The 17,908-nt window shown below is 61.1% G+C and overlaps 1 protein-coding gene across 2 annotated transcripts; it reads right to left on the bottom strand.

Moving 5' to 3' along the window:
- Positions 1-1,322: 1,322 nt before the first annotated feature.
- PANK4 (pantothenate kinase 4 (inactive)) lies at positions 1,323-16,902 on the bottom strand. 2 transcript variants are annotated; one of them, XM_019976564.2, is made up of 19 exons: positions 16,758-16,902; positions 12,731-12,813; positions 12,309-12,523; positions 11,719-11,902; positions 11,273-11,365; positions 10,779-10,932; positions 10,512-10,693; positions 9,910-9,991; positions 9,157-9,257; positions 6,912-7,067; positions 6,090-6,202; positions 5,767-5,854; positions 4,803-4,954; positions 3,790-3,845; positions 3,614-3,663; positions 3,109-3,213; positions 2,674-2,774; positions 2,495-2,563; positions 1,323-1,885 (listed from the first exon to the last, which is right to left on the bottom strand). In XM_019976564.2, the coding sequence occupies exons 1-19, from the start codon at positions 16,879-16,881 to the stop codon at positions 1,672-1,674; spliced, it is 2,322 nt and encodes a 773-aa protein (XP_019832123.2). In that variant the 5' UTR covers positions 16,882-16,902; the 3' UTR covers positions 1,323-1,671. The 2 variants fall into 2 exon arrangements, with proteins under 2 accessions (XP_019832123.2, XP_070624456.1); XM_070768355.1 differs by having other exon boundaries at positions 12,731-12,946; positions 16,758-16,893.
- Positions 16,903-17,908: the final 1,006 nt, after the last annotated feature.

Genomic DNA, 17,908 nt, shown 5'->3' with positions numbered 1-17,908 from the left:
GGAGGCCCAAGGCCCTTCTGCTCCAGCTGAGAAAGGGAATGGAGGTGGCAAGAGGAGCAATGGGCGGGGCAGGTGCTCAGAGCCCTGAAGCCCTCTCACTGTGCAGCCCCTCAGGCTGCCCTGGCCTGTCCAATGATGCTCAGGGGCCCAGCCGGACAGGCGGGAAGACCTGTGAGGGGTCATGACCCAGGGCAAGTAGGGCTCTGATCAGACCCCTGGAGCCCTGCTGGGTGTCTGGGCTGGGCACCCTCTGCACAGGGAGCCCCAGACCAGCCAGGACAGTGCTGCCTTCCCACCAGGGAGAAGGGGAAGACAAGGGGCGGCCTGGGCAGACCTCACAAAGGTAGCCACAAGAAGCTGAGCCGTGCCAGGGGTTGGGGGCAGTGTTGGGGTGGAGGTGGGGGAGCCCTGGAGGAAAGGGCCTCTCAGTCAGGGACCACACAGTGAGCAGGCCTGGCTGGGCCCTCTGCTCCCCCTGGCGGCCACTCACAGGAAAGCCGGCCCTTCTCTGCTGGCCCAGTAAGAGCTCTGAGATCCACCCAGGAGCAGGGCCAGTACTCAGGTCACCCGGGGTGGCTGCTGAGGTGCAAGACATGTCGCACACCTTGGGGTTCGGTGTAGGTCCCAGACCACCGAGCTGAGGCTCCTGGAATGGGGTACAGGGCCCTGGCTCCCCAGGCCCGGCAGCACAGGTGTGAGGGGGTCTTGGGGAAAGAGGACCAGGCCCCGGTCCCTGCAGGGACAGCCTCGCTGGCCTTCCTCAGCTGGCTTGTCCTCATGTTGCTGGGTTCTCCAGCGGCCCCGGGTGCTGGGCCGTTGGTCCTTCCCAGTGCAGAGGGCTGTTCTGAGGCTGGAGCCGTGGTGGCAGGGCCTCACGTAACTCCTCACTCCCGAGACCCTGGCACACGCAGGCAGCCTCACAGCTCCTGCACATCCACTTCTGCAGCGACCCAACATCTGCAGCTCATGTCCGGCGCAGCCTGAGGGACGGGTCCGGAGGGAGAGGAGTAACCTTCAGAGCTGGGCAGGGCTCTGAGCCTGGACGCCCACGTGGTCAGAGGTGCTCTGAGCAGGAGAACAGACCCATCACTAAGCCCAAGGGCCCTCGAGGGTCCTCGAAGCCAGGGCGTCCTCTCAGCAGACTCTTGAGTCAGGAGAGCTGCTCAGAGCCCAGTCTGTCCCTGGGGCCATGGAGGGCAGGCGTGGGGGGAGGTCTTCTCCAGACACTCTGGAGGCCACCTAGGGAGAGACCCCACTGCCGGGCTTCCCAGGAGGGTAGACAGGCCCCCGTCACAGGAAACAGCAAAGGCAGAGGCGCTCCATTCTCACTCTGGAAACTCTATTTGCTGCGCCCCGACCTCGGCATCCTGTCAGAGGCGGATATGTATATATATTTATATATATATATGTATATATATATAAAAGATTATTTAACAGTTAAATAGATTCCAATACGAATGTCTCATGGGACAAAAGTTGTGTCTCCCACCACGAACACGGCAGCATTAAAGGAACACTGAGCCCAAGGCCATGAGCACTGGGCCCACCCCGGCGCACCCGGCTCCGAGTCACTGAAGCACAATATAAATATTTTGATTTGAACACGGTTCCCTGTTGCAGTCGAAATACATTCCTGACGCGTGACCAGCAGAGTAGCCCGGGGGCCGTGCCTCACTCAGCTGGGACCTCATACTTGAAGATGACACTGAAGAGCTGGCCGCCCAGCCGCTCAGCCAGCCAGGAGTTCTTGATGACAGCCAGCTTCAGGCTCTCGCAGCACAGCGCCGCATGGTAGTTGGTATGGACGGCACGGCCCATGCCCTCAATGACCACCAGGTCGGCACCACGCTCCCGCACCAGCACGGCCAGCCCCTTGTCCAGGCGGCTTTGGGGAGGAAGGAGGCAGTGAGGGAGGTGCAGGCAGGGGCCTCGAGCCCTGCACTGAGTCACACCCCGCCTCCTGCCAAAGGCAGTGACCCTGAGCTCACCAACTTTGTGGGCCCTGAGTCCAGCCTGCTCCCCAGACAACCAGCCAGGCAGCCGCCCTCCCAAGACCTGGGGATCAAGGCCTCGGGGACTTGCGGCAGCTGTGCTCATTTCTACAAGGCGGCTTGTCCTGAAAACTGGGCCTTCGTGATGCTTTTCTATTTGCATGGGGTTTTACTGTCCCCCCCACCCAGGGAGGGATGAAGTCGACACCAGAGAGGTGTCACAAGAAGAGACGGAGAGGCTGACACCCAGAGTCCCATGTTGCCTTTACATGGGTGGCGCCACCTTCTAGGAGCCCTGGATGGAGAGCTCTATAGCCATGAACTGATTATCTGAGAGCAACTACCCCCGGTGGGGAGATGGCCCCGCCACTTACAGGGGGACAAAGGGCCCCTGCTCCCTCCACCCACCCTCGCAGGTCCCCTGCCACAGGGCTGCGGCCGGCCCTGCTGACTTCTGCCTCGCCCAGGGGGCCCAGGAGGCCTGGGAGTGGAGGGCTACCTACCTGAGGTCCAGGCATGGGGAGCTGGAGCCTGTCTGCACCAGCAGGAGCCTCTCTTCTCTGAGCGCCGAGCTGCCGAGCATAGGGGTCGGCACTGTGAGGTGACACCCCAGGAAGCTGCCCCCCCGCGCCCCTGCCCCTGCCCCCTCAGGGTGCCGGGCCCAGCCTCCCACACAACTTACTGGATGACGGGGTCCATGGCTGCAATGCGCTCGGCCACAATGAGGGATTCGCTATAGGTCACGTCGTTCAAGGCGGGTCCTGAGTTGCACGCCAGGATGACCTGTGGCAGGATGCCCAGCTCTTTAGCAACCATGATGGTGCCAGGCCAGCCTGGGCTCACCTGCCCGCCCCGCACCCCTCCACCCCGGGGGCGCTGCTGGCCAAGAGCATGGCTTCTGGCGACCTCTCACGGCCTGGACAGCTCTCATGTCAGGCTGACCAAGGTCAGGCTGACATAAGCCCTGGAACCCGACACGTGGGGTGTCTTCCTCTCCTCCCGCCCTGCCGCGGCCTCCCTGGCACCTACCTGCGCACGGAGGAGCCCAGGGCAACGCCAACCCCACCGGGCGCAGGCGCGTGGGGCAAGGGTCCTGCCGTGTGGCCCCTACACTCACCTCCGTCCCTCTAGAGAGAAGCTCCCTGACAAAGGGGAAGACTCCCAAAATGACGTCTACTCCACTGTTATCTGCGAAAATTAAGGCACATTTGTGAGGGGGCCCCTGTAAGACAAAACCAGGACGTTCAGTTGGGAACAGGCGCGTCCAAGCGTTCCAGACACCTCCACAGTCCACTCCCCACAGCTGGGCAAGGGCTGCCAGGTTTGCCAGCGCCGGGGGTATGGGGCAGCCCCGGCCTCTTCCAGAACAGCTGGCCTGAAGGACCTCTGAGCTGAGGCCAGCGGCCTGATGTCTGTCCTGTGGGAGTCAGGCTCGGAGCAGGGAAGTCACCCTGTACTCCCAGCTTGGGGGCGGGGGAGACTGGTGAGCCCTTGGCTTACCCCGGGTCCCCCCTGGGCAGCTGTGCGTCCATCCCCTGCACTGCCGCCCATCCTAGGAACCCCGCTCAGCCCCCTGCCCGCAGGCCCCGAGGGCACAGGACAGAGGTGTGGCGGCTGTGTACCTTCAGTCTCTGCAGCCATTTGCTGTAGGAGTCCACGAGCCAGGGCCGCTCTGTGGGAACAGGGACGAGGTCACCCACTGCCCGTTTCTCACCTGCCCCCGGCTTGGTTGGGACACGTGGCCCCCGCTACTCTCCCCCGAGTCTCCAGACCAGAGGCAAGCCCTGGGTGCCCCTACCTTGCAGCTTCTTTTTTGCCTCCTCGAACCCAAACTGCGGGTCAGACTCAAGGACACTGCACGGGGAGGAAGACACAAACAGTCACCCAAAGTCCAGACCTTAGCTTAGCCCTGACCTCAGCCCCCAGTCTCAGCTCCCTGACCGTAGCCTCTGACCTCAGCTCCGCTCCCTGATCTTAGCTCCGACCTCAGCTCCCTGACCTAAGCTCCCTGACCTTAGGCCCTGACCTTATGCCCCAGACCTCAGCTTCCTGATCTTAGACCCTGAACTCAGCCCTGGCTCTCACACCCCCGACATCAGCTTCCCTGACCTCAGCCCCGACCTCAGCGCTGGCTGCCTGAGGCCCCGAGCTGGACGAGCGCACGGTCACCATCACTGCTGCCGTGTCCACCGGGGAGGGGGAGGTGTACAGGAGCCTCCGTGCTGCGGCCATAGGCCAGGCCCTGGGCAGTGCCGGCCACCAGCCTCGCCCAAGGGGTGGCAGGTATGTGGGCAGGAAGGGAGGTGGCGGCTCTCCGAGGAGCCCGGGTCCAGAAGCACCCAGGGTTGGACCGGGTGAGGCCCCTGCATGGCAGTGCCGCTTCTGTGGAGACGGAGGTGAGCCCAGGGAAGGCACTGAACGGGGGATGGGGGTCCTGGAAGGCGCACCCCGTGACCCAGGGCTGCTGAACTTGGTGAGGGACATGCTTCCTCCACACACCCTGTACCACCTCCATCTACTCTACATGGCCACCGTAAACGTGGAGTTTCCCACTGAAAAAACTCACACGCCTGCTCTCCTATGGATGGGAAGGCTGACCCCCGTGCCTGTCCCGTCCACTCCTGAGGCCACAGGTGTCCAGCAGGGCCTGAGCTGTACCCCATCTGCTGAGACCCACTGCTGGTGGGCCAAGCTGAGCCAGCTGAGGCAGGGGTTGGGGCCACCCAGGGCCACATGTGGCCAAGGGGTTGCGGCTCTGAGCCTGAGCTGGAAAGAGGGGGCGGGACAGGCCAGGGGCGGGGAGGCACCTACTCAGAGACGGCTTTTGCACCCCAGTCAAAGACGTTGCCAGCCAGCAGCCCCTTCACCAAGGCCAGCTGCCTCTCCTCCCAGTCCAGTGCGTCCAGGGCACTGACCACCCTCTGGAAACACTTCAGCGCCACACCGTTGTCCTTCTGCTTCACCTGCGGGGAGACACATGTGAAGACACGGGCCAGCCTCCCCCAGCCCCCAGCACCTTGCTGGGACCTGCAGGAATACCACCAACCGTGGGCCTGCTCCCTAGGGGACAGGAGACCCCAAGTGCCGTCATCACAGGAGACCAAACAAACCCAGGCCACGTCAGTTTAAAAATGGCACTGACGCACGGCAGTGGGGGTGGGAGAGCCAGGGGCGCTGATGTCGGTGCAGGTTTCAACTGCACCCTGAGGGCTGGGGCCCAGGGGTGACTGTGCCATGGCCAAGGGCAGGGCAGAGCAGAGAAGAGCCAGGGCGGGGGCCCAGATCCTCATGGGCACTGCTGATCTGACCATGAAACCCTCAGCACACAGATCCCGTCCCAGACCCCTGTGTGCTGGGGAGGGTGGTGGGCAGAAGCCTGTGTGTCATGCTGGCCCTTGACCCCTCCCACTGCTCCTGGGCATGTGGCCTCCTGGTCAAAGAGCCCAAGGAGGTGCCTCCAGGCCGCCCACCATGCCCTGGAAGGCCTGTCAGCAGAACAGACATCCTCAGGCACCAATTCTGAGCGTCCAGGCCGACCTCAGGAGGCGCCATCACCCACAGCCATACCAGCTGCTCGTCAGACCCGCGACTCTGCTCTGCTGAGGTAGTCACCATGCTGCCTGCGATCGATCCACAGTTGATGCTGCTGACAGGCTGCCCAGGGCTTCTAGGGGATGAGGCCTCACCAGGGCGACTCTAGGGTACAGCCTGTTGCCAGGACCCCGCGCCTCCCCATAAGCATGCACCCGCTCACCCACGAGAAGGCAGTGCTTACCTTGGAATAGGGATCTGGGAAGTTAAACTCGTTCAGACAGTGCTCTCTCGTGTCCAGGAGGCTGCGCACAGTCAGGGTCCCATAAGCGCTGGGGACAGAGCCAGGTGGAAAGTGGCTCAGTGGGCTGGACAGCCAAGTACCTGCCCATTGCGCCCTCCACCTCCAGAGATGTCCTCAAGGTGTCAGATGCCAATAGGAGAAGCCCAGGAAGCCAGTGGGTGGTGAGGCTGAGTAGGCACCGGGCTGTGCTTAGGGCCCCCAAGTGTGGGGGAAGGGCACCCAGCTTCCGGAACCTGGCCTGGGTGGGTGCAGGGGCCACTCACAAGGGCTGGTGCCGCAGCGTCTGCAGCTTGTTCCAGTACTTCTGCCGGAACTTCTCGGCCCTCTCGGCTGCGTCCACAGAGCCCGGTTGGCTTGCCACAGCACGTTTTACGACCTATCAAGGACAGGGTGGCCAGCGGTGCTTAGGGCAGCCCCAAGCCCATGGATGGCAGGCTCACCCGCCTGCCATGGCAGCCACTGGGGGCTTCCCCTGCCATTTGGAAACGGGGTCGCCACTGCCCTGACCCAAAGCTCATGTTCATGTCCTCCGATATGATCCCCGGGGCCCACCGGCCACCAGCTCCCATCTGGCCAAGGGGACAGGCAATTCTGGACCATCCTCAGAGTCCGTGTGGGCAGGGCGGGACCCTCACTCTGAGGACAGATCCCATGGGCCTCTCTCAGGGGCTCCATGGAGGAGGTGCTCCTAGGGGGCTCTGTGGCCTTGAGACGTGACTAGCCTGAGTCCCGGGGCCGGCTCCTGCTGCTCCTGTGCCTCTGCAACCCGCCAGCCTTCTCAGGAAACACGGGTTGCCAGGCGAGCCCGTGAGGATGAGCTTCGCTGACACCATGTCCCAACCAGATACGACGGAGAGCCACATTTCTGAACTATAAACAATGCTGCAAATAAACATCTCCTGGAAAAGTCCCTGTCCTTCACCATGCCTCTAGTGACCCCTTGGGAACCCGAGGCATTCAGAGATGGCCGTGTTCAAAGGCCCACAGTCACCTTTCCTGACGGTTGGGTGTCTTACTCCTGGGGGGACGTCCAGCTCTGTCCCCATCCCTCACCCCACCCCTACCCCACCAGCTCTGATCCTCACCCCATCCAGGGCCTCCTCAAAGCAGGTGAGCCAGTACTTGCGGGCCAGGGCGTCATCCGTGAGGTCAACTGTGTCGGGTACATAGGAGGATGGGTCCAGAAGGAGAGGCAGGTTGACCAGTGGCCTCTCCAACCGATCCATTTCCAGCAAGTCGAACTGGAAGGATGAGAAGCAGGTAGGTCCGTCAGCCATGTCTTTTCAGAAAAATCAAAACCCGCTCCTGCAAGTTCAAGAACCGGCTTCTCTGCACAAAGGGAAGCTGTCCCATGGTAAGTGGACAGCCCCATTCCCCCCATCTCTGGGCCCCTCACGTCCTCTCTCAGGTGGGTGTCCCCTCCACTTGTCGGGCCTGAGCCTGACGCCCTGACCTCCTGGACACCCTCTGTTCTCCTGCTGCACCCTGTGTGCTGTGCTCTAAGCTCGGGACCCTGTGCACACAGCCACCTGCCTGGTCCTCACCTCTCCTACTGGGGGTGCCACTGCCACCATCCTCACTCCCTGCCCAGGGGGCCCGTCCTGCAGCTCCTGCCCAGAGCCAGTTCTCCAGCAAGGACACACTGCCCCTCCTGAGGTCCCAGTGCCAAGCCACTGCTCCCACCACGCTGAGAGGGCCTGGACACTCGAGGCTGACGCCAGTGTCATGGGAATAAAGGGTTCCATGTACTCGGCCCTGACCTCAGATGAGAACTGGGGTGGGCAGCCATTCCAAGGCCACAGGAGCGAGCTCGGGCTCGCCCGCCAGGTGCCCCCACAACCCTCCAGGGAACTGCCCCCCTAGGAGTGCTTCTGACGGGCCCACTAGTGGGTTGGGGCAGCAGGTGTGCTTGGAGCCAGGGATGGTCGGGATGAGAAGATCCACCCCATGAGGGAAGGACTGGTTTCGAGGATGCCCCTGAACGTGTGTTCAGCAGAGTGAAAGCTGCCGTGTTCCCAAGGGGGTCAAAGGTGGCGGTCTCCAGCTGGGCCGGCCTGCAAGGGCTCCCCCACCTCCCTGATGGGTGGGAGCTCAGATCTGAGCTGGACCTCATCTAGGCCACGATACTCAGAGAAGCATCTCTAGGACACAGTGGGGATCCCCACACCCACCCGAAAGGCTGCAGGGAGCCCAGCACACCAGATGGGCGCAGGTCCTAGAGGGTAACTGTGCGCACGTTAGGGCTGGCTGAAGGGTTTCTAGCCTTCCCACCTGCCCATTTAGTTTTGCAACCTGTAGAGCAGGGATCTGCATTGCCTGCCCTCCGAGAATCAGAAACGGGGCCTGGAGGATGTTGGGCCTTCCTCTGAAAATCAGTCACAGCACTGACCAGGCCTGGGCCTCACCACCCCTGCCCTAGGCACCTGCACTCAGAAAGGACCCAGCTACCCTGCATGGCTGGGCTGGGTGTAAAGGACGCAGCATGGAGCATGGGCCTCGCCTGGGAACCAGGGCTGCCACATGTCGGGGGCTCCCCCAGGAGAGAGACATGGATGATGCACATTCTCACCATGTTTATGCCAACTTTTTAGAAACTACATCCACAAATGAAAAGCAGTCTTTCCTCCAAACAGCCCACAGGCTTGTCCTGAAGGAGGCGCCCCGACCCGCAGGCCCAGACCCGGCTCCTGCAGGCTTGGCCTGTCCTCCTGCCCCATGTGGTTCTCACAGCCGCTCCTGGGCTATTTGGGATGTGCTGTCAACAAGCCAGCAACAGCGTTCAAACAGTGCCCTGGGCCAGGGTGGGTCATGTGAGACTGCCCAGTCCCACCTTAAAGCCCCACTCCACATCAGCTTCACAGGCCTCCTCAGCCCAAGGGGAGACTGAGCAATAGGCAGTATTTCCCAAGGACAGCAAGCTCTGCACGCCAGGGACTGCCGGGGAGCTGTCGTGCAGAGAACATGACTTAAGAGAAGGGGTCCCACTGGGTTTTCACTTGATTGTGCTGTAAATGGGCCAGAGCTCTGGAGAGAGATCCCCAGCCTCCCTAAACTTTATCTTTGTTCTGCAGACACGGGAAGGACTGCATGGCTCTGGGGCTCCAGCTAAATGTCTGTAAAAGCTGAGATGTTATAGAAGGAAGGAGGAAAGTCAGCTGCAGGTACAAACATCACTCTTCAACCCCCAGAGTATGTGGTTTGAGACCGGCCTGCACCAGGAAGGGGCAGGATTGAGCCTGGCTGCAGCAACACAGGGCCTCTCTTGGGGGACCACAGAGAGTCCACAGAGGTGGCGCACGTGGGACCCAAGGCCCCTGACTCCGTACTCACAGTGCCGCTCCTTGCCCTCTGGGTGGGGCAGAGCTCGGGCGATGAGCTCATGAGCCCGGAGCTGCCGGCGTAGTTTTCTCCCCAGCTGTACTGGTTTGGGTCTGCAGGACAAGAGACCCAACGTCAGGGGGCGAGCAGCTCGGCAAGCTACAAGCCGGGGATGGCTGGGCCACATCTGGAGGACCAGCCACTGAAGGTCTCCCTGGTGCCAGGCTGTTCTGCTGTGCTATTTCTCATGGGCTCAGAGACCTGGCAAGATAATCACTGAGACCTTTCCAAGCTTCTGAAAGGCCTCCCTGGTTTATCTCATCTCACGTAAGAAACTGGACTCAAGGACACGGTGAGGTCAGCCCATGCCACTCTGATCGGTGTTGATCCCAAAGAAGCCTGCCTTGCGCTTCTGGGGACAGAATCACACCTGCGACTCCTTCACGTGTCCTTCAAAGAGGACAGACCAGAAGCACATCTCAACAGCTGGAGAGATGGTGGCAAGGGGCCAAAGGGTGCAGGAGGGCCAACGTCACGTGTGTGGAGCCTCTGCATGAAGCCCGCCATGCACGAGGATCCTGTGGGCTGATTACATGGCACCCATGTGAGTTGGTTTCCACTGGCTCCTCAGCGATCACAGGAAAAGTTCCTGCCACTGCTGGGAGGGGCCCATGAAGCCCCCACATCCCACTCACAGCCTCCCTGAAACCTCCCCTTCTGGCATTGCTGGACACGGGCCAGGACCCATAGCCGGGCTGCACTCACTGTCTTGCTCGGCTCCTTTGAGGAAGGCTCCGATGGCGCCCAGGTAGCCTTCGTGCCTCAGGAACAGTGCCTGGACCTCCCCCTGCCACAGAAACAGCCCTGAAGCCAGCCTCACACACACAGCACTTGGCCCAAGAACACACATCCACCTGAGGCAGGAGGCCTCCCTCCCAACACGGTGAAGCCTGCCCACAGTGCACTGGCCCCCGGGACTGTACGCACACATGGAGTTTAAAAGCCTACCACCTAGAGCATGTGGAGCGTCTTCCACAAAAACAGATAGCCACCCAGTTTCCTGTGCCCACCAGGTACGACACGCCCCCGCAGCACCCCAGCCTCAAAGCTCACCCAGAGCTCTGTGAGAGGCAGTCCCTGGACCTCACCCTTAGCAACACGTCAAACTCAGGGACAGCCACGGCGCCCCAAACACAGGACACCCAAAGCTAGAGGGTGGGAAGGGGCTGCGGGCTGGTGTCTGGGGCACTCAGTTTCTGGTCCTGCCTCGCTGCCCCCTCCCCTCAGGCCTGCTAGTTTTAGAGACACGGTAGAGGGGAGGCTGGGCTGAGGGCGGGCAGGGCCAGGAAGGCAGTGCAGCTTGTTACCTTGGAGAAGAAGTTGATGCTGTAGGTGATGGTGCGCATGGTGACCGGATGGCCGCGGATGAAAAAGCCGCCAAAGTACACGCGGTCCAGGCAGTGGAGCCTGGCGTAGAGGCAGGCGAGCTGCCCGATGTCATTGCTGATCATGTGCAGCAGGCTCTTGGCCATGTCCTCCTTGGAGAACTCTGGGGGACGGAAGCAGTGCGCTGGGCAGGCAGCCGGGTGGGCGCTGTGCACCGCGGTGAGCGAGAGCAGGCGCAGGGCCAGTACCTTGGTCCGCGGTGGCAGACTTCCCGAAGCTGCTGGCGATGAGGTTGCCGCTTAGCCCCAGGGTCTCGTGGGCCCCTCCATAGATGTCCTGAACCAGCATGTCCACATTCGTGTGCTGGCCTCTGGAGGCCAGCTGCAGCAGCTCATCAAACTTCTGGGGGACAGAGCAGATGGGGCTGTCAGGGACCGCGAGCTGGCGGAGCTCCCCAGCCAGCCCCACAGCACGTGAAGGATGCCAGCCGCCAACCGGGGCCATCTCAAGACATGGCCCTGGGGGCGCGGGGCAGGGGGAGGTGGGCATCCTCTTTGGAGCACCCAGCCGGGTGATGCTCTGGCCATTCAGATGCCCATCCTCCTGAGGCTAAGTAACAGGAAGAGACCAAGGGGAGAGCCACTTGCACACAACCCCCGCCAAGCACAAGCCCCAACCACACAGCCTTCCCTTTCTGGAGGGAACTGGAGCCAGAAGCATCCAACCCTAGTAGCCAAAATACCTTTGTCTTGGTGAGCAGAGCCCCAAGCCCCCAGAAGGTGCCGCCCCCGATGGAGCTGCCGCCAATCCACTCGAACCTGTCCTCTGTCTCCACCTGGAGCAGAACAAGGGCAGATGCATCAGCAAGCAGGCCCCCAGCCACCGGCCAGCAGGTCCTGCGGCCAGCAGGTCCTGCGGCCAGCAGATGTGGCGACTCGGGGTATCCCCTACCCGTGTTACAGCCCTCTTGGAGGCCAAGTCTGGGGACGCTTGGCAGGTGCTCATGGTGGGAGTAGAGATGCTACCTCCCACAGCCAGCTGGTGTCCAGCACTCTGCCTGTGGCCCATGAACACCAGAGCCAGGCCCAAGTGTGCCCGTGTCCCTATGCCTAGCACAGCTCTGACACATAGCCAGGGCTCGACACGCCACTGTGGAAGCCCCGCCCTCTTCCACAAGCCAGGCCACACCTTCACGATAGAGACCCCTGAGCCGATGTTGACCAGGAGATATGGGAAGATGTTGGGGTGGTTCGTCTGAAACCGGAACTCAGGGTCGGAGTCTTTCTGGTACACGAAGGCTTCGTGTGGGATGTTCTTCAGCACAAAGTTGCAGCCCTTGATCAGGCAGGTCATCACATCCTCCTTGTCAACCCTGATAGAGAAGGGCCCGCTCACTGGAGCTGGTGTGCCCATGGACCCCAGAGCCTCCATCCAGTGGGCCAGGGAGCCTCATGTCACCACGGGAGCGGGCAGACTTGGTCTCGGGGTTCCCCTCCCTTTCAGCCCTCGCCCCCCCACTCCCCTGCACAGTTCCCTTCCTGAGGTTTGGCCACCCAAATCCCACTGCAGCTGGCCCAGAGCCTGACCTCAGGCCCATGGCCCCTGGCAGCTCCCCAAAGTCTCACTGTGGTCGTGGGGTCTCAGGAATCCCCAGAGCAGGGAGGAGGGGGTATATAGCAGCTGGGCCACTGTGGTCATTACTTCAGAGCCCGACCCATGAGCCGAGGCCAACCAGCCTCTGAGCTCTCACCGCACCCCATCCCAAGGTCCATACTTACTTCAACTGCAGCTTTTCTTCGATGAGGTCTTTGAACTTGTATGCCCCACCCCCAGTCGCCTGGATGACCTTGGTCTCAGTGTTGACGAGGTGGTCTTTAATGAAGTCCAGGCAGGCTTCTATGTAGGTGTTTTCAAACTTTACAAAGTGCAGCCTGGCGGTTACCTCCTCTTGGACTGAGATCTCATAGGGTGGCTCGTGGTCCTGCTCTGTGTCCTGGGGAGAAGTTGGGGGACCGCGTGTGTGCATTGCCTTGGGGAGGGGGCAACGCTGAGACACAGCCCCAAGCACCCACAGCAGTGCTGACGCATGTGGGAGCCAGGGGCATGAGCAGGGGCAGAAGGGGAGCTGAGCTAGGAGGCACAGAGGGGTGTGAGCATTCAACAGTGCCAGGGCCTGCCCAGGCCCCTCCCATAAGCTCACCTTGCCAGAGTAGTCGAAGGACCGCACCTTGGCGACTTTGTGCTGCACGGTGGAGTAGTAGGCCAGCTTGGTCAGTGACCCGCCTGCGGGGGAGACACGGACGCGGCAGATTCAGGAGCGGCTGGAAGGGACCTGAGGCTGCCCCTCCACAGGCCCTCCTCTGCCAGACCTGGGTCCTGCCCACGAGGTGTTTGGTGCTACTTGAACTTGAAAAGCCTGCAGGGCACCAAACAGAGGAAGGGAGTGAACTATGAGACCCCAACCCTTTGCCTTCCTTGAAAAGAAAGGTCTGTTCTTCCTCAGAGCCCAGCTGAAGTGGTAACTGTCTGTCTCTCCTAGAGGAGCAAAGAGACAGGGCTGCTTCTGGGTGACCTCAGTGACTGCTGGTGGTTTAGGAAAATTCGGTTTCAAGCTTTGATCATGAGGATGAACCAAAGGAAAAAGTTGATGAATCTACTGTTTTCACTGAAAAGCACACCCTTGACAGTCCATGGAGAAGCGGTGGAAGAGGCGCTAAAAGGAGCATTTATCAGAGTGGACAGGTTGGGGAGGGACTGTTTTCACCAGGAACATGGAAGGAAGGGCCCCGGGAGCAGCCACCCGAAGCCTGGAGTCGCCAGGGAGATCAGCAGCAGGACTCGTTAACGCCCCTGGCATGTGACCGAGAATGGAACATCAGGAAGCAGATGAGGCCTTTGGGCAAGTTAAAAAGATGCCCAGAGTGGTCCTTTCTGGAGTCAGAGAGGAGGCATCAGGGAGGCTCCAGGTGATGCAGGGCTGTGAAAGCAGCCAACCACACACAGAGTAGAGAGAGGCAAAGGCTCAGCTCTGCAAAGCGACTTCAGAACAAACTGTGCTTCTCAGAAGGCCCGACAAAAATAAGGAGGAAGCCCTCGTCATGAGAAGAAGGTTAAAATCATCAACAACCATTGTTTTGTGACACAACACCAAGGGAGCATACAGGAAATGCTCAAGTCACAACACGCATCTGGAAACACCCCTGTACCCGAGGGCCACGGCTCTTCCAGGTAACAAAAATCAAAGCCCCATTTCTGAGACCAAGCGCACTGTCCTGGTTGGAGCCGCCCACGTGGCAGCGTGGACAGGGCCTCCAGAGACATCCTGTGAGCCAGCCGCATCAGGCACGGAGGGGCCCACGTCCAGTTACTGAATCCACTGTCCTGGGCTTGCTCCCATCCCGAGGCCATGAGCTTAAGACACAGAACTTGGCTTTAAGCCTCCTTATCCCTCCTCCCTGCCCCCAATCCCAGCTTGGCCCGCAGCACCTTTCACTGAAATGCCTGTTGCCGGATTCACCTCTATGAACAAATCCTTTCCTAAAAAGAGGCAATACAGGACCTCCCTGGAGGTCCAGTGGGTAAGACTGCTCCCCACCCGCCGGTTCAGTCGATCCCTGATTGGGGAACTAAGATACTACATGCCACATGGCGTGGCCAAAAAAAATCATGCACACACCGGCAAATGCAAAGGGATGAAGACTTATCTGACAAGCTCATTAGAAGTTACTATCAACAGACTCTCTGGTCACAGAAATCCAACTGCAGATGGTGTGTTCTCCAGGTCAGCTACATATCACAGCCATGACTGTGATGGTTTGTGGGGGACCCTGGGGGGTGTGGTTAGCTGGGTTCTGTGCACTGCACATCATGTGCACCAAGTGGGAGAAGCCTGGCCCTGCCCAGACTTGTCACCCAGCCCTGCTGAGAGCAGCAGAAGGGGTCAGTGGTGTGGGTGCAGCCTTTGCTCTGTCTGAGCCCAGATATGCTCACAGGGCAGCATGCAGGAGCCTGCGGGGACCAGGAGATCCCGGCTGCTCTCAGGTCCCCTGGGATTAGACTGCACGTCAACCTGTCCTCCCCCTGGCTCCACACGCCACAGCAGACAAGGGCAGTGACCAGGTACACCCACACAGCACTGTGCTCTCTGGTGGACACCATGGGCTCTCCAGGCCTCCTGCCCACCCCACCCTCCCCACCTTGGGGCCCACAGCATCTCTGACTGATGGGAGGAACCTGAGCCAAGAGCCGTTCATCCAGATCCCTGGGGGCCTGGGTACGCAGTCCCTCCTCTCTAGGCACCCAGAGGTGCAGGACATCGCTGCACACATTCTCGCCCTGCGGCCCCTTCCGCTTCACCCAAGGAACCTTCCCCCGGCCCAGGAGAAACCTGGAGTCAGAGCTTCCCTGGTGGCACAGTGGATAAGAATCCATGTCTAGGAGACACAGGTTCGGTCCCTGGTCTGGGAAGGCCCCATGTGCCAAAGAGCAACTCAGCCCGTGAGCCACCATGACTGAGCTGGGCCTCTGCAGTGAGCTGCAACTAACTCCTGAAGCCTGAGCACCCCAGAGCCCATGCTCTGCAACAAGGAAAGTCACCACAGTGAGAAGCCTGCAACTAGACAAAGTCCGTGCAGCAACACAGACTGAGTGCAGCCAAAACTAAAACAAAACAAAAAGCTGGTGTCAAATCAGCTTCAAGTATGTGTTGATACAAAGCCTCCCTGAGGCTTTTGAAGCAGGGACTCCACCAGCAGACAGGGGTGCCCCACCACAGAGAGGAAGGGGCTCTCTGAGGACCCTGCAGCTGAGCCCTCCTGGATGGAGAGGCTTGGGGAGGGGAGACAAAAGAGGGAGCCTGCTTATAAACCGAACACTGACAAGCACTCTGGCTTTGCAGATTCCTGGCTGAGGACCACTGCCCCAAGTGGTCCTTCAGCAGCTAGCTGCACTAGCAAAAGTCAGTCCTTACTAGCAATGAACATGTCCTTAACAGACAGAGGACCCAGACCGGAGGTGGAGGGCGGCGGGAATGGCGGATTTCAGAGAGGAAATAAATACAAACACTGGAAACATCCCTTTGGGTCTGCCAAGGAACCTTGATTAGGGAGGACAGGCAGGCACTCCTCCCTTTGCAGAGACAAGCTGGGGCCACACCAAACAATCGAGGTAAGACTTGTGGCCAGGAACTTTTTGGGAGCACTTCAGAAACCAGTTAGGTGCGGCTGGCTGGAGCAGAACTCCCAGAGCTAGGGCAGCAGCAGCACCAAGTTTAGAAGCTCAGAGCACAGGACCAGTGGATTGGGGTCACCTCCGGAGTGAGCAGGGCTCAGAGGACAGCGGTAGCGCTCAATCGAGCCCCCAAGCTGGGCCTCCGCTTACCGTCTTCCAGCCCAACGTCCACGAGGGCATCGTTCTGGCAAGTCTCCCCCAAGGAGGACGAGCTCCCGCTCACAGAGCTGCCCATGCCCGCCCTCTGCTAGGCTCCGCCCGGCTTCGCGCTTTGCAGGTTGGGACTCAAGGCGCTCCCCACTTCCCTGGATGCCTTCCACCCAAGCCCCTGATTCCAGGGACTCCCAAAGACGGGGGGCGGGGCGGCCCAACCCCTCCGGGGAGGATCGCACGGTCAGTCCCAGCGTTTACTGAGCGGCCATGCCTGGCCAGGCGCGTGGGGGTCCCGGGCGCTCAGGCTGAAGCCTGGACTGGCCACTGACCAGCCGGGTCTCCGCGCCTCAGCGACCACATCTGAGAAATCGATCGCCGGCAGGCGTCAGCGCGTCGGGGAGGGAAGAGGGCCCCGTGGGGGTCGAGTCCTCCAAAACCCTGGCCCCAGATACTGGGTCCCCGATCTCCCGCCAGCGGGGAGACGCCCCGCGCGGCGGCCGAACCCCACCCCACCCCCGCTCGGAGGCGGAGTGCCAAGGCGGCCGCCCGGCTGCTTCTCCCTCAGGACTGCGAGCCCCGGCATGCCCTGCTCCGGCCACGCGGCGCCTGCTGGGAGCTGCAGTCCGGTCGCCGCGGCAAGGGCGCGCGCGCCGGCAGCCCACAGACTACAAGGACCGAAAGGCTGTACGCGCCAGCCGTCGTAGACCACAAGGCCCGACAGGCCGTGCGGCACCAGCGGCCCGCGCCCCGCCCTTCGTCCTTGCCACCACCCCGGCCCTCCGGCCCCGCCGCCCGCACCCACGCCTGCCCACGCCGCCCTTCTCCCTGTGCCAGCCCGCGGCGACCTATGTCTATGGCGAAGCGCTTGGCGTTCTCCAGGTTGCGGAAGATCTCGTCGGGGGGCAGCGTGATGCTCTTGTCCAGGCTGTCCCCGCTGCTCCCGCTGCCGCTCGCTCCACACTCCGCCATTTTGAAAGTGCCCGGCCAGCCTCATCAGCCATGGAGATATATGCGCATATATTTGACTGCTAAACGCCTCCCGCGCATAGATTATGCTAATGAGCGTCCGCGCCGGCCCCGCCCCTCCCGCCGCCGCCGCCGCCGCGGTGAAGACTGGAGGGAGGACACAGGCCGGCGGGCGCGGGTCTTAAGACCGAAGACAGCGAGGCAACTGAACGCAAAACCTCTGGGCTGTCGTCGTCTCTGTTCTTTCACTGAGCTAGCTGGCTGCTGACCTCGTGTGATATGAGCTAGTGCAAAGAGGGCACCTGGAACGTGCAGACCACCAGAGAGACCAACTCCTGCACGCGAAGGCGCTTGTGACCCCACCAGACTGGTTCCCTAGGAGCACAGGCCCGTCGCTGCCAAAAATCCCATGCAAACGGGGAGAGTTGGGTACCTTGCTCTCTAGGGCCCCCTCCCCCACCCCACCGGGGTGGCAGATACCCTTGCAGCTGGACAAGTGTGTTTTGATGGCGAGATCCTCAGAGTGCAGGGGAAAGCATCTTCCTCGTGGAAGATGGAGTCTGTGGGAGTTTGCAGGGAACAAGCTGAGAAAGCTCCCAGATGGTGTTGGGGACAGACTTCAGGGCCCATCTCTGGAAACCCTGGAAGGCTTGGAGACTCTTAAGGGACGTGTACCCCTAAAAGGCAGTGGGAGCTTTGCGAAGGAGCCCAGGGTTGGAAGCAGACAGTATGTCAGGTACCTTTGGCACCTGCCTCCTCGGTGCCAAACTCCTGGGCCAGTTACTTTGGGTTTTGACCTCAGCCTCTGTCTGAGCATACCACAGGCTGCCTGGCAAGGCCCATTGGAACACAGACCTGTGAGCAGCACAGACTCAGAGCTCCAGGGTGATTCAGGCAGGGCTTCAGGAGAGGGAGGCAGCCTGGCAGGCTGGCCTGGCCACCAGGCTGGCCTGGAAACACACCCACAGGGATGGTTCAACCACGTGTCTGGCACACAAACAGTAAACTTGTGGGTGTGGGAGGGGCTGCT

Source organism: Bos indicus, chromosome 16 (genome assembly GCF_029378745.1).
Source record: "Bos indicus isolate NIAB-ARS_2022 breed Sahiwal x Tharparkar chromosome 16, NIAB-ARS_B.indTharparkar_mat_pri_1.0, whole genome shotgun sequence".
Taxonomy (NCBI): domain Eukaryota; kingdom Metazoa; phylum Chordata; class Mammalia; order Artiodactyla; family Bovidae; genus Bos; species Bos indicus.
The sequence above is the reverse complement of the archived record's forward strand: the minus strand, read 5'-3'. Positions and strand labels throughout refer to the sequence as shown.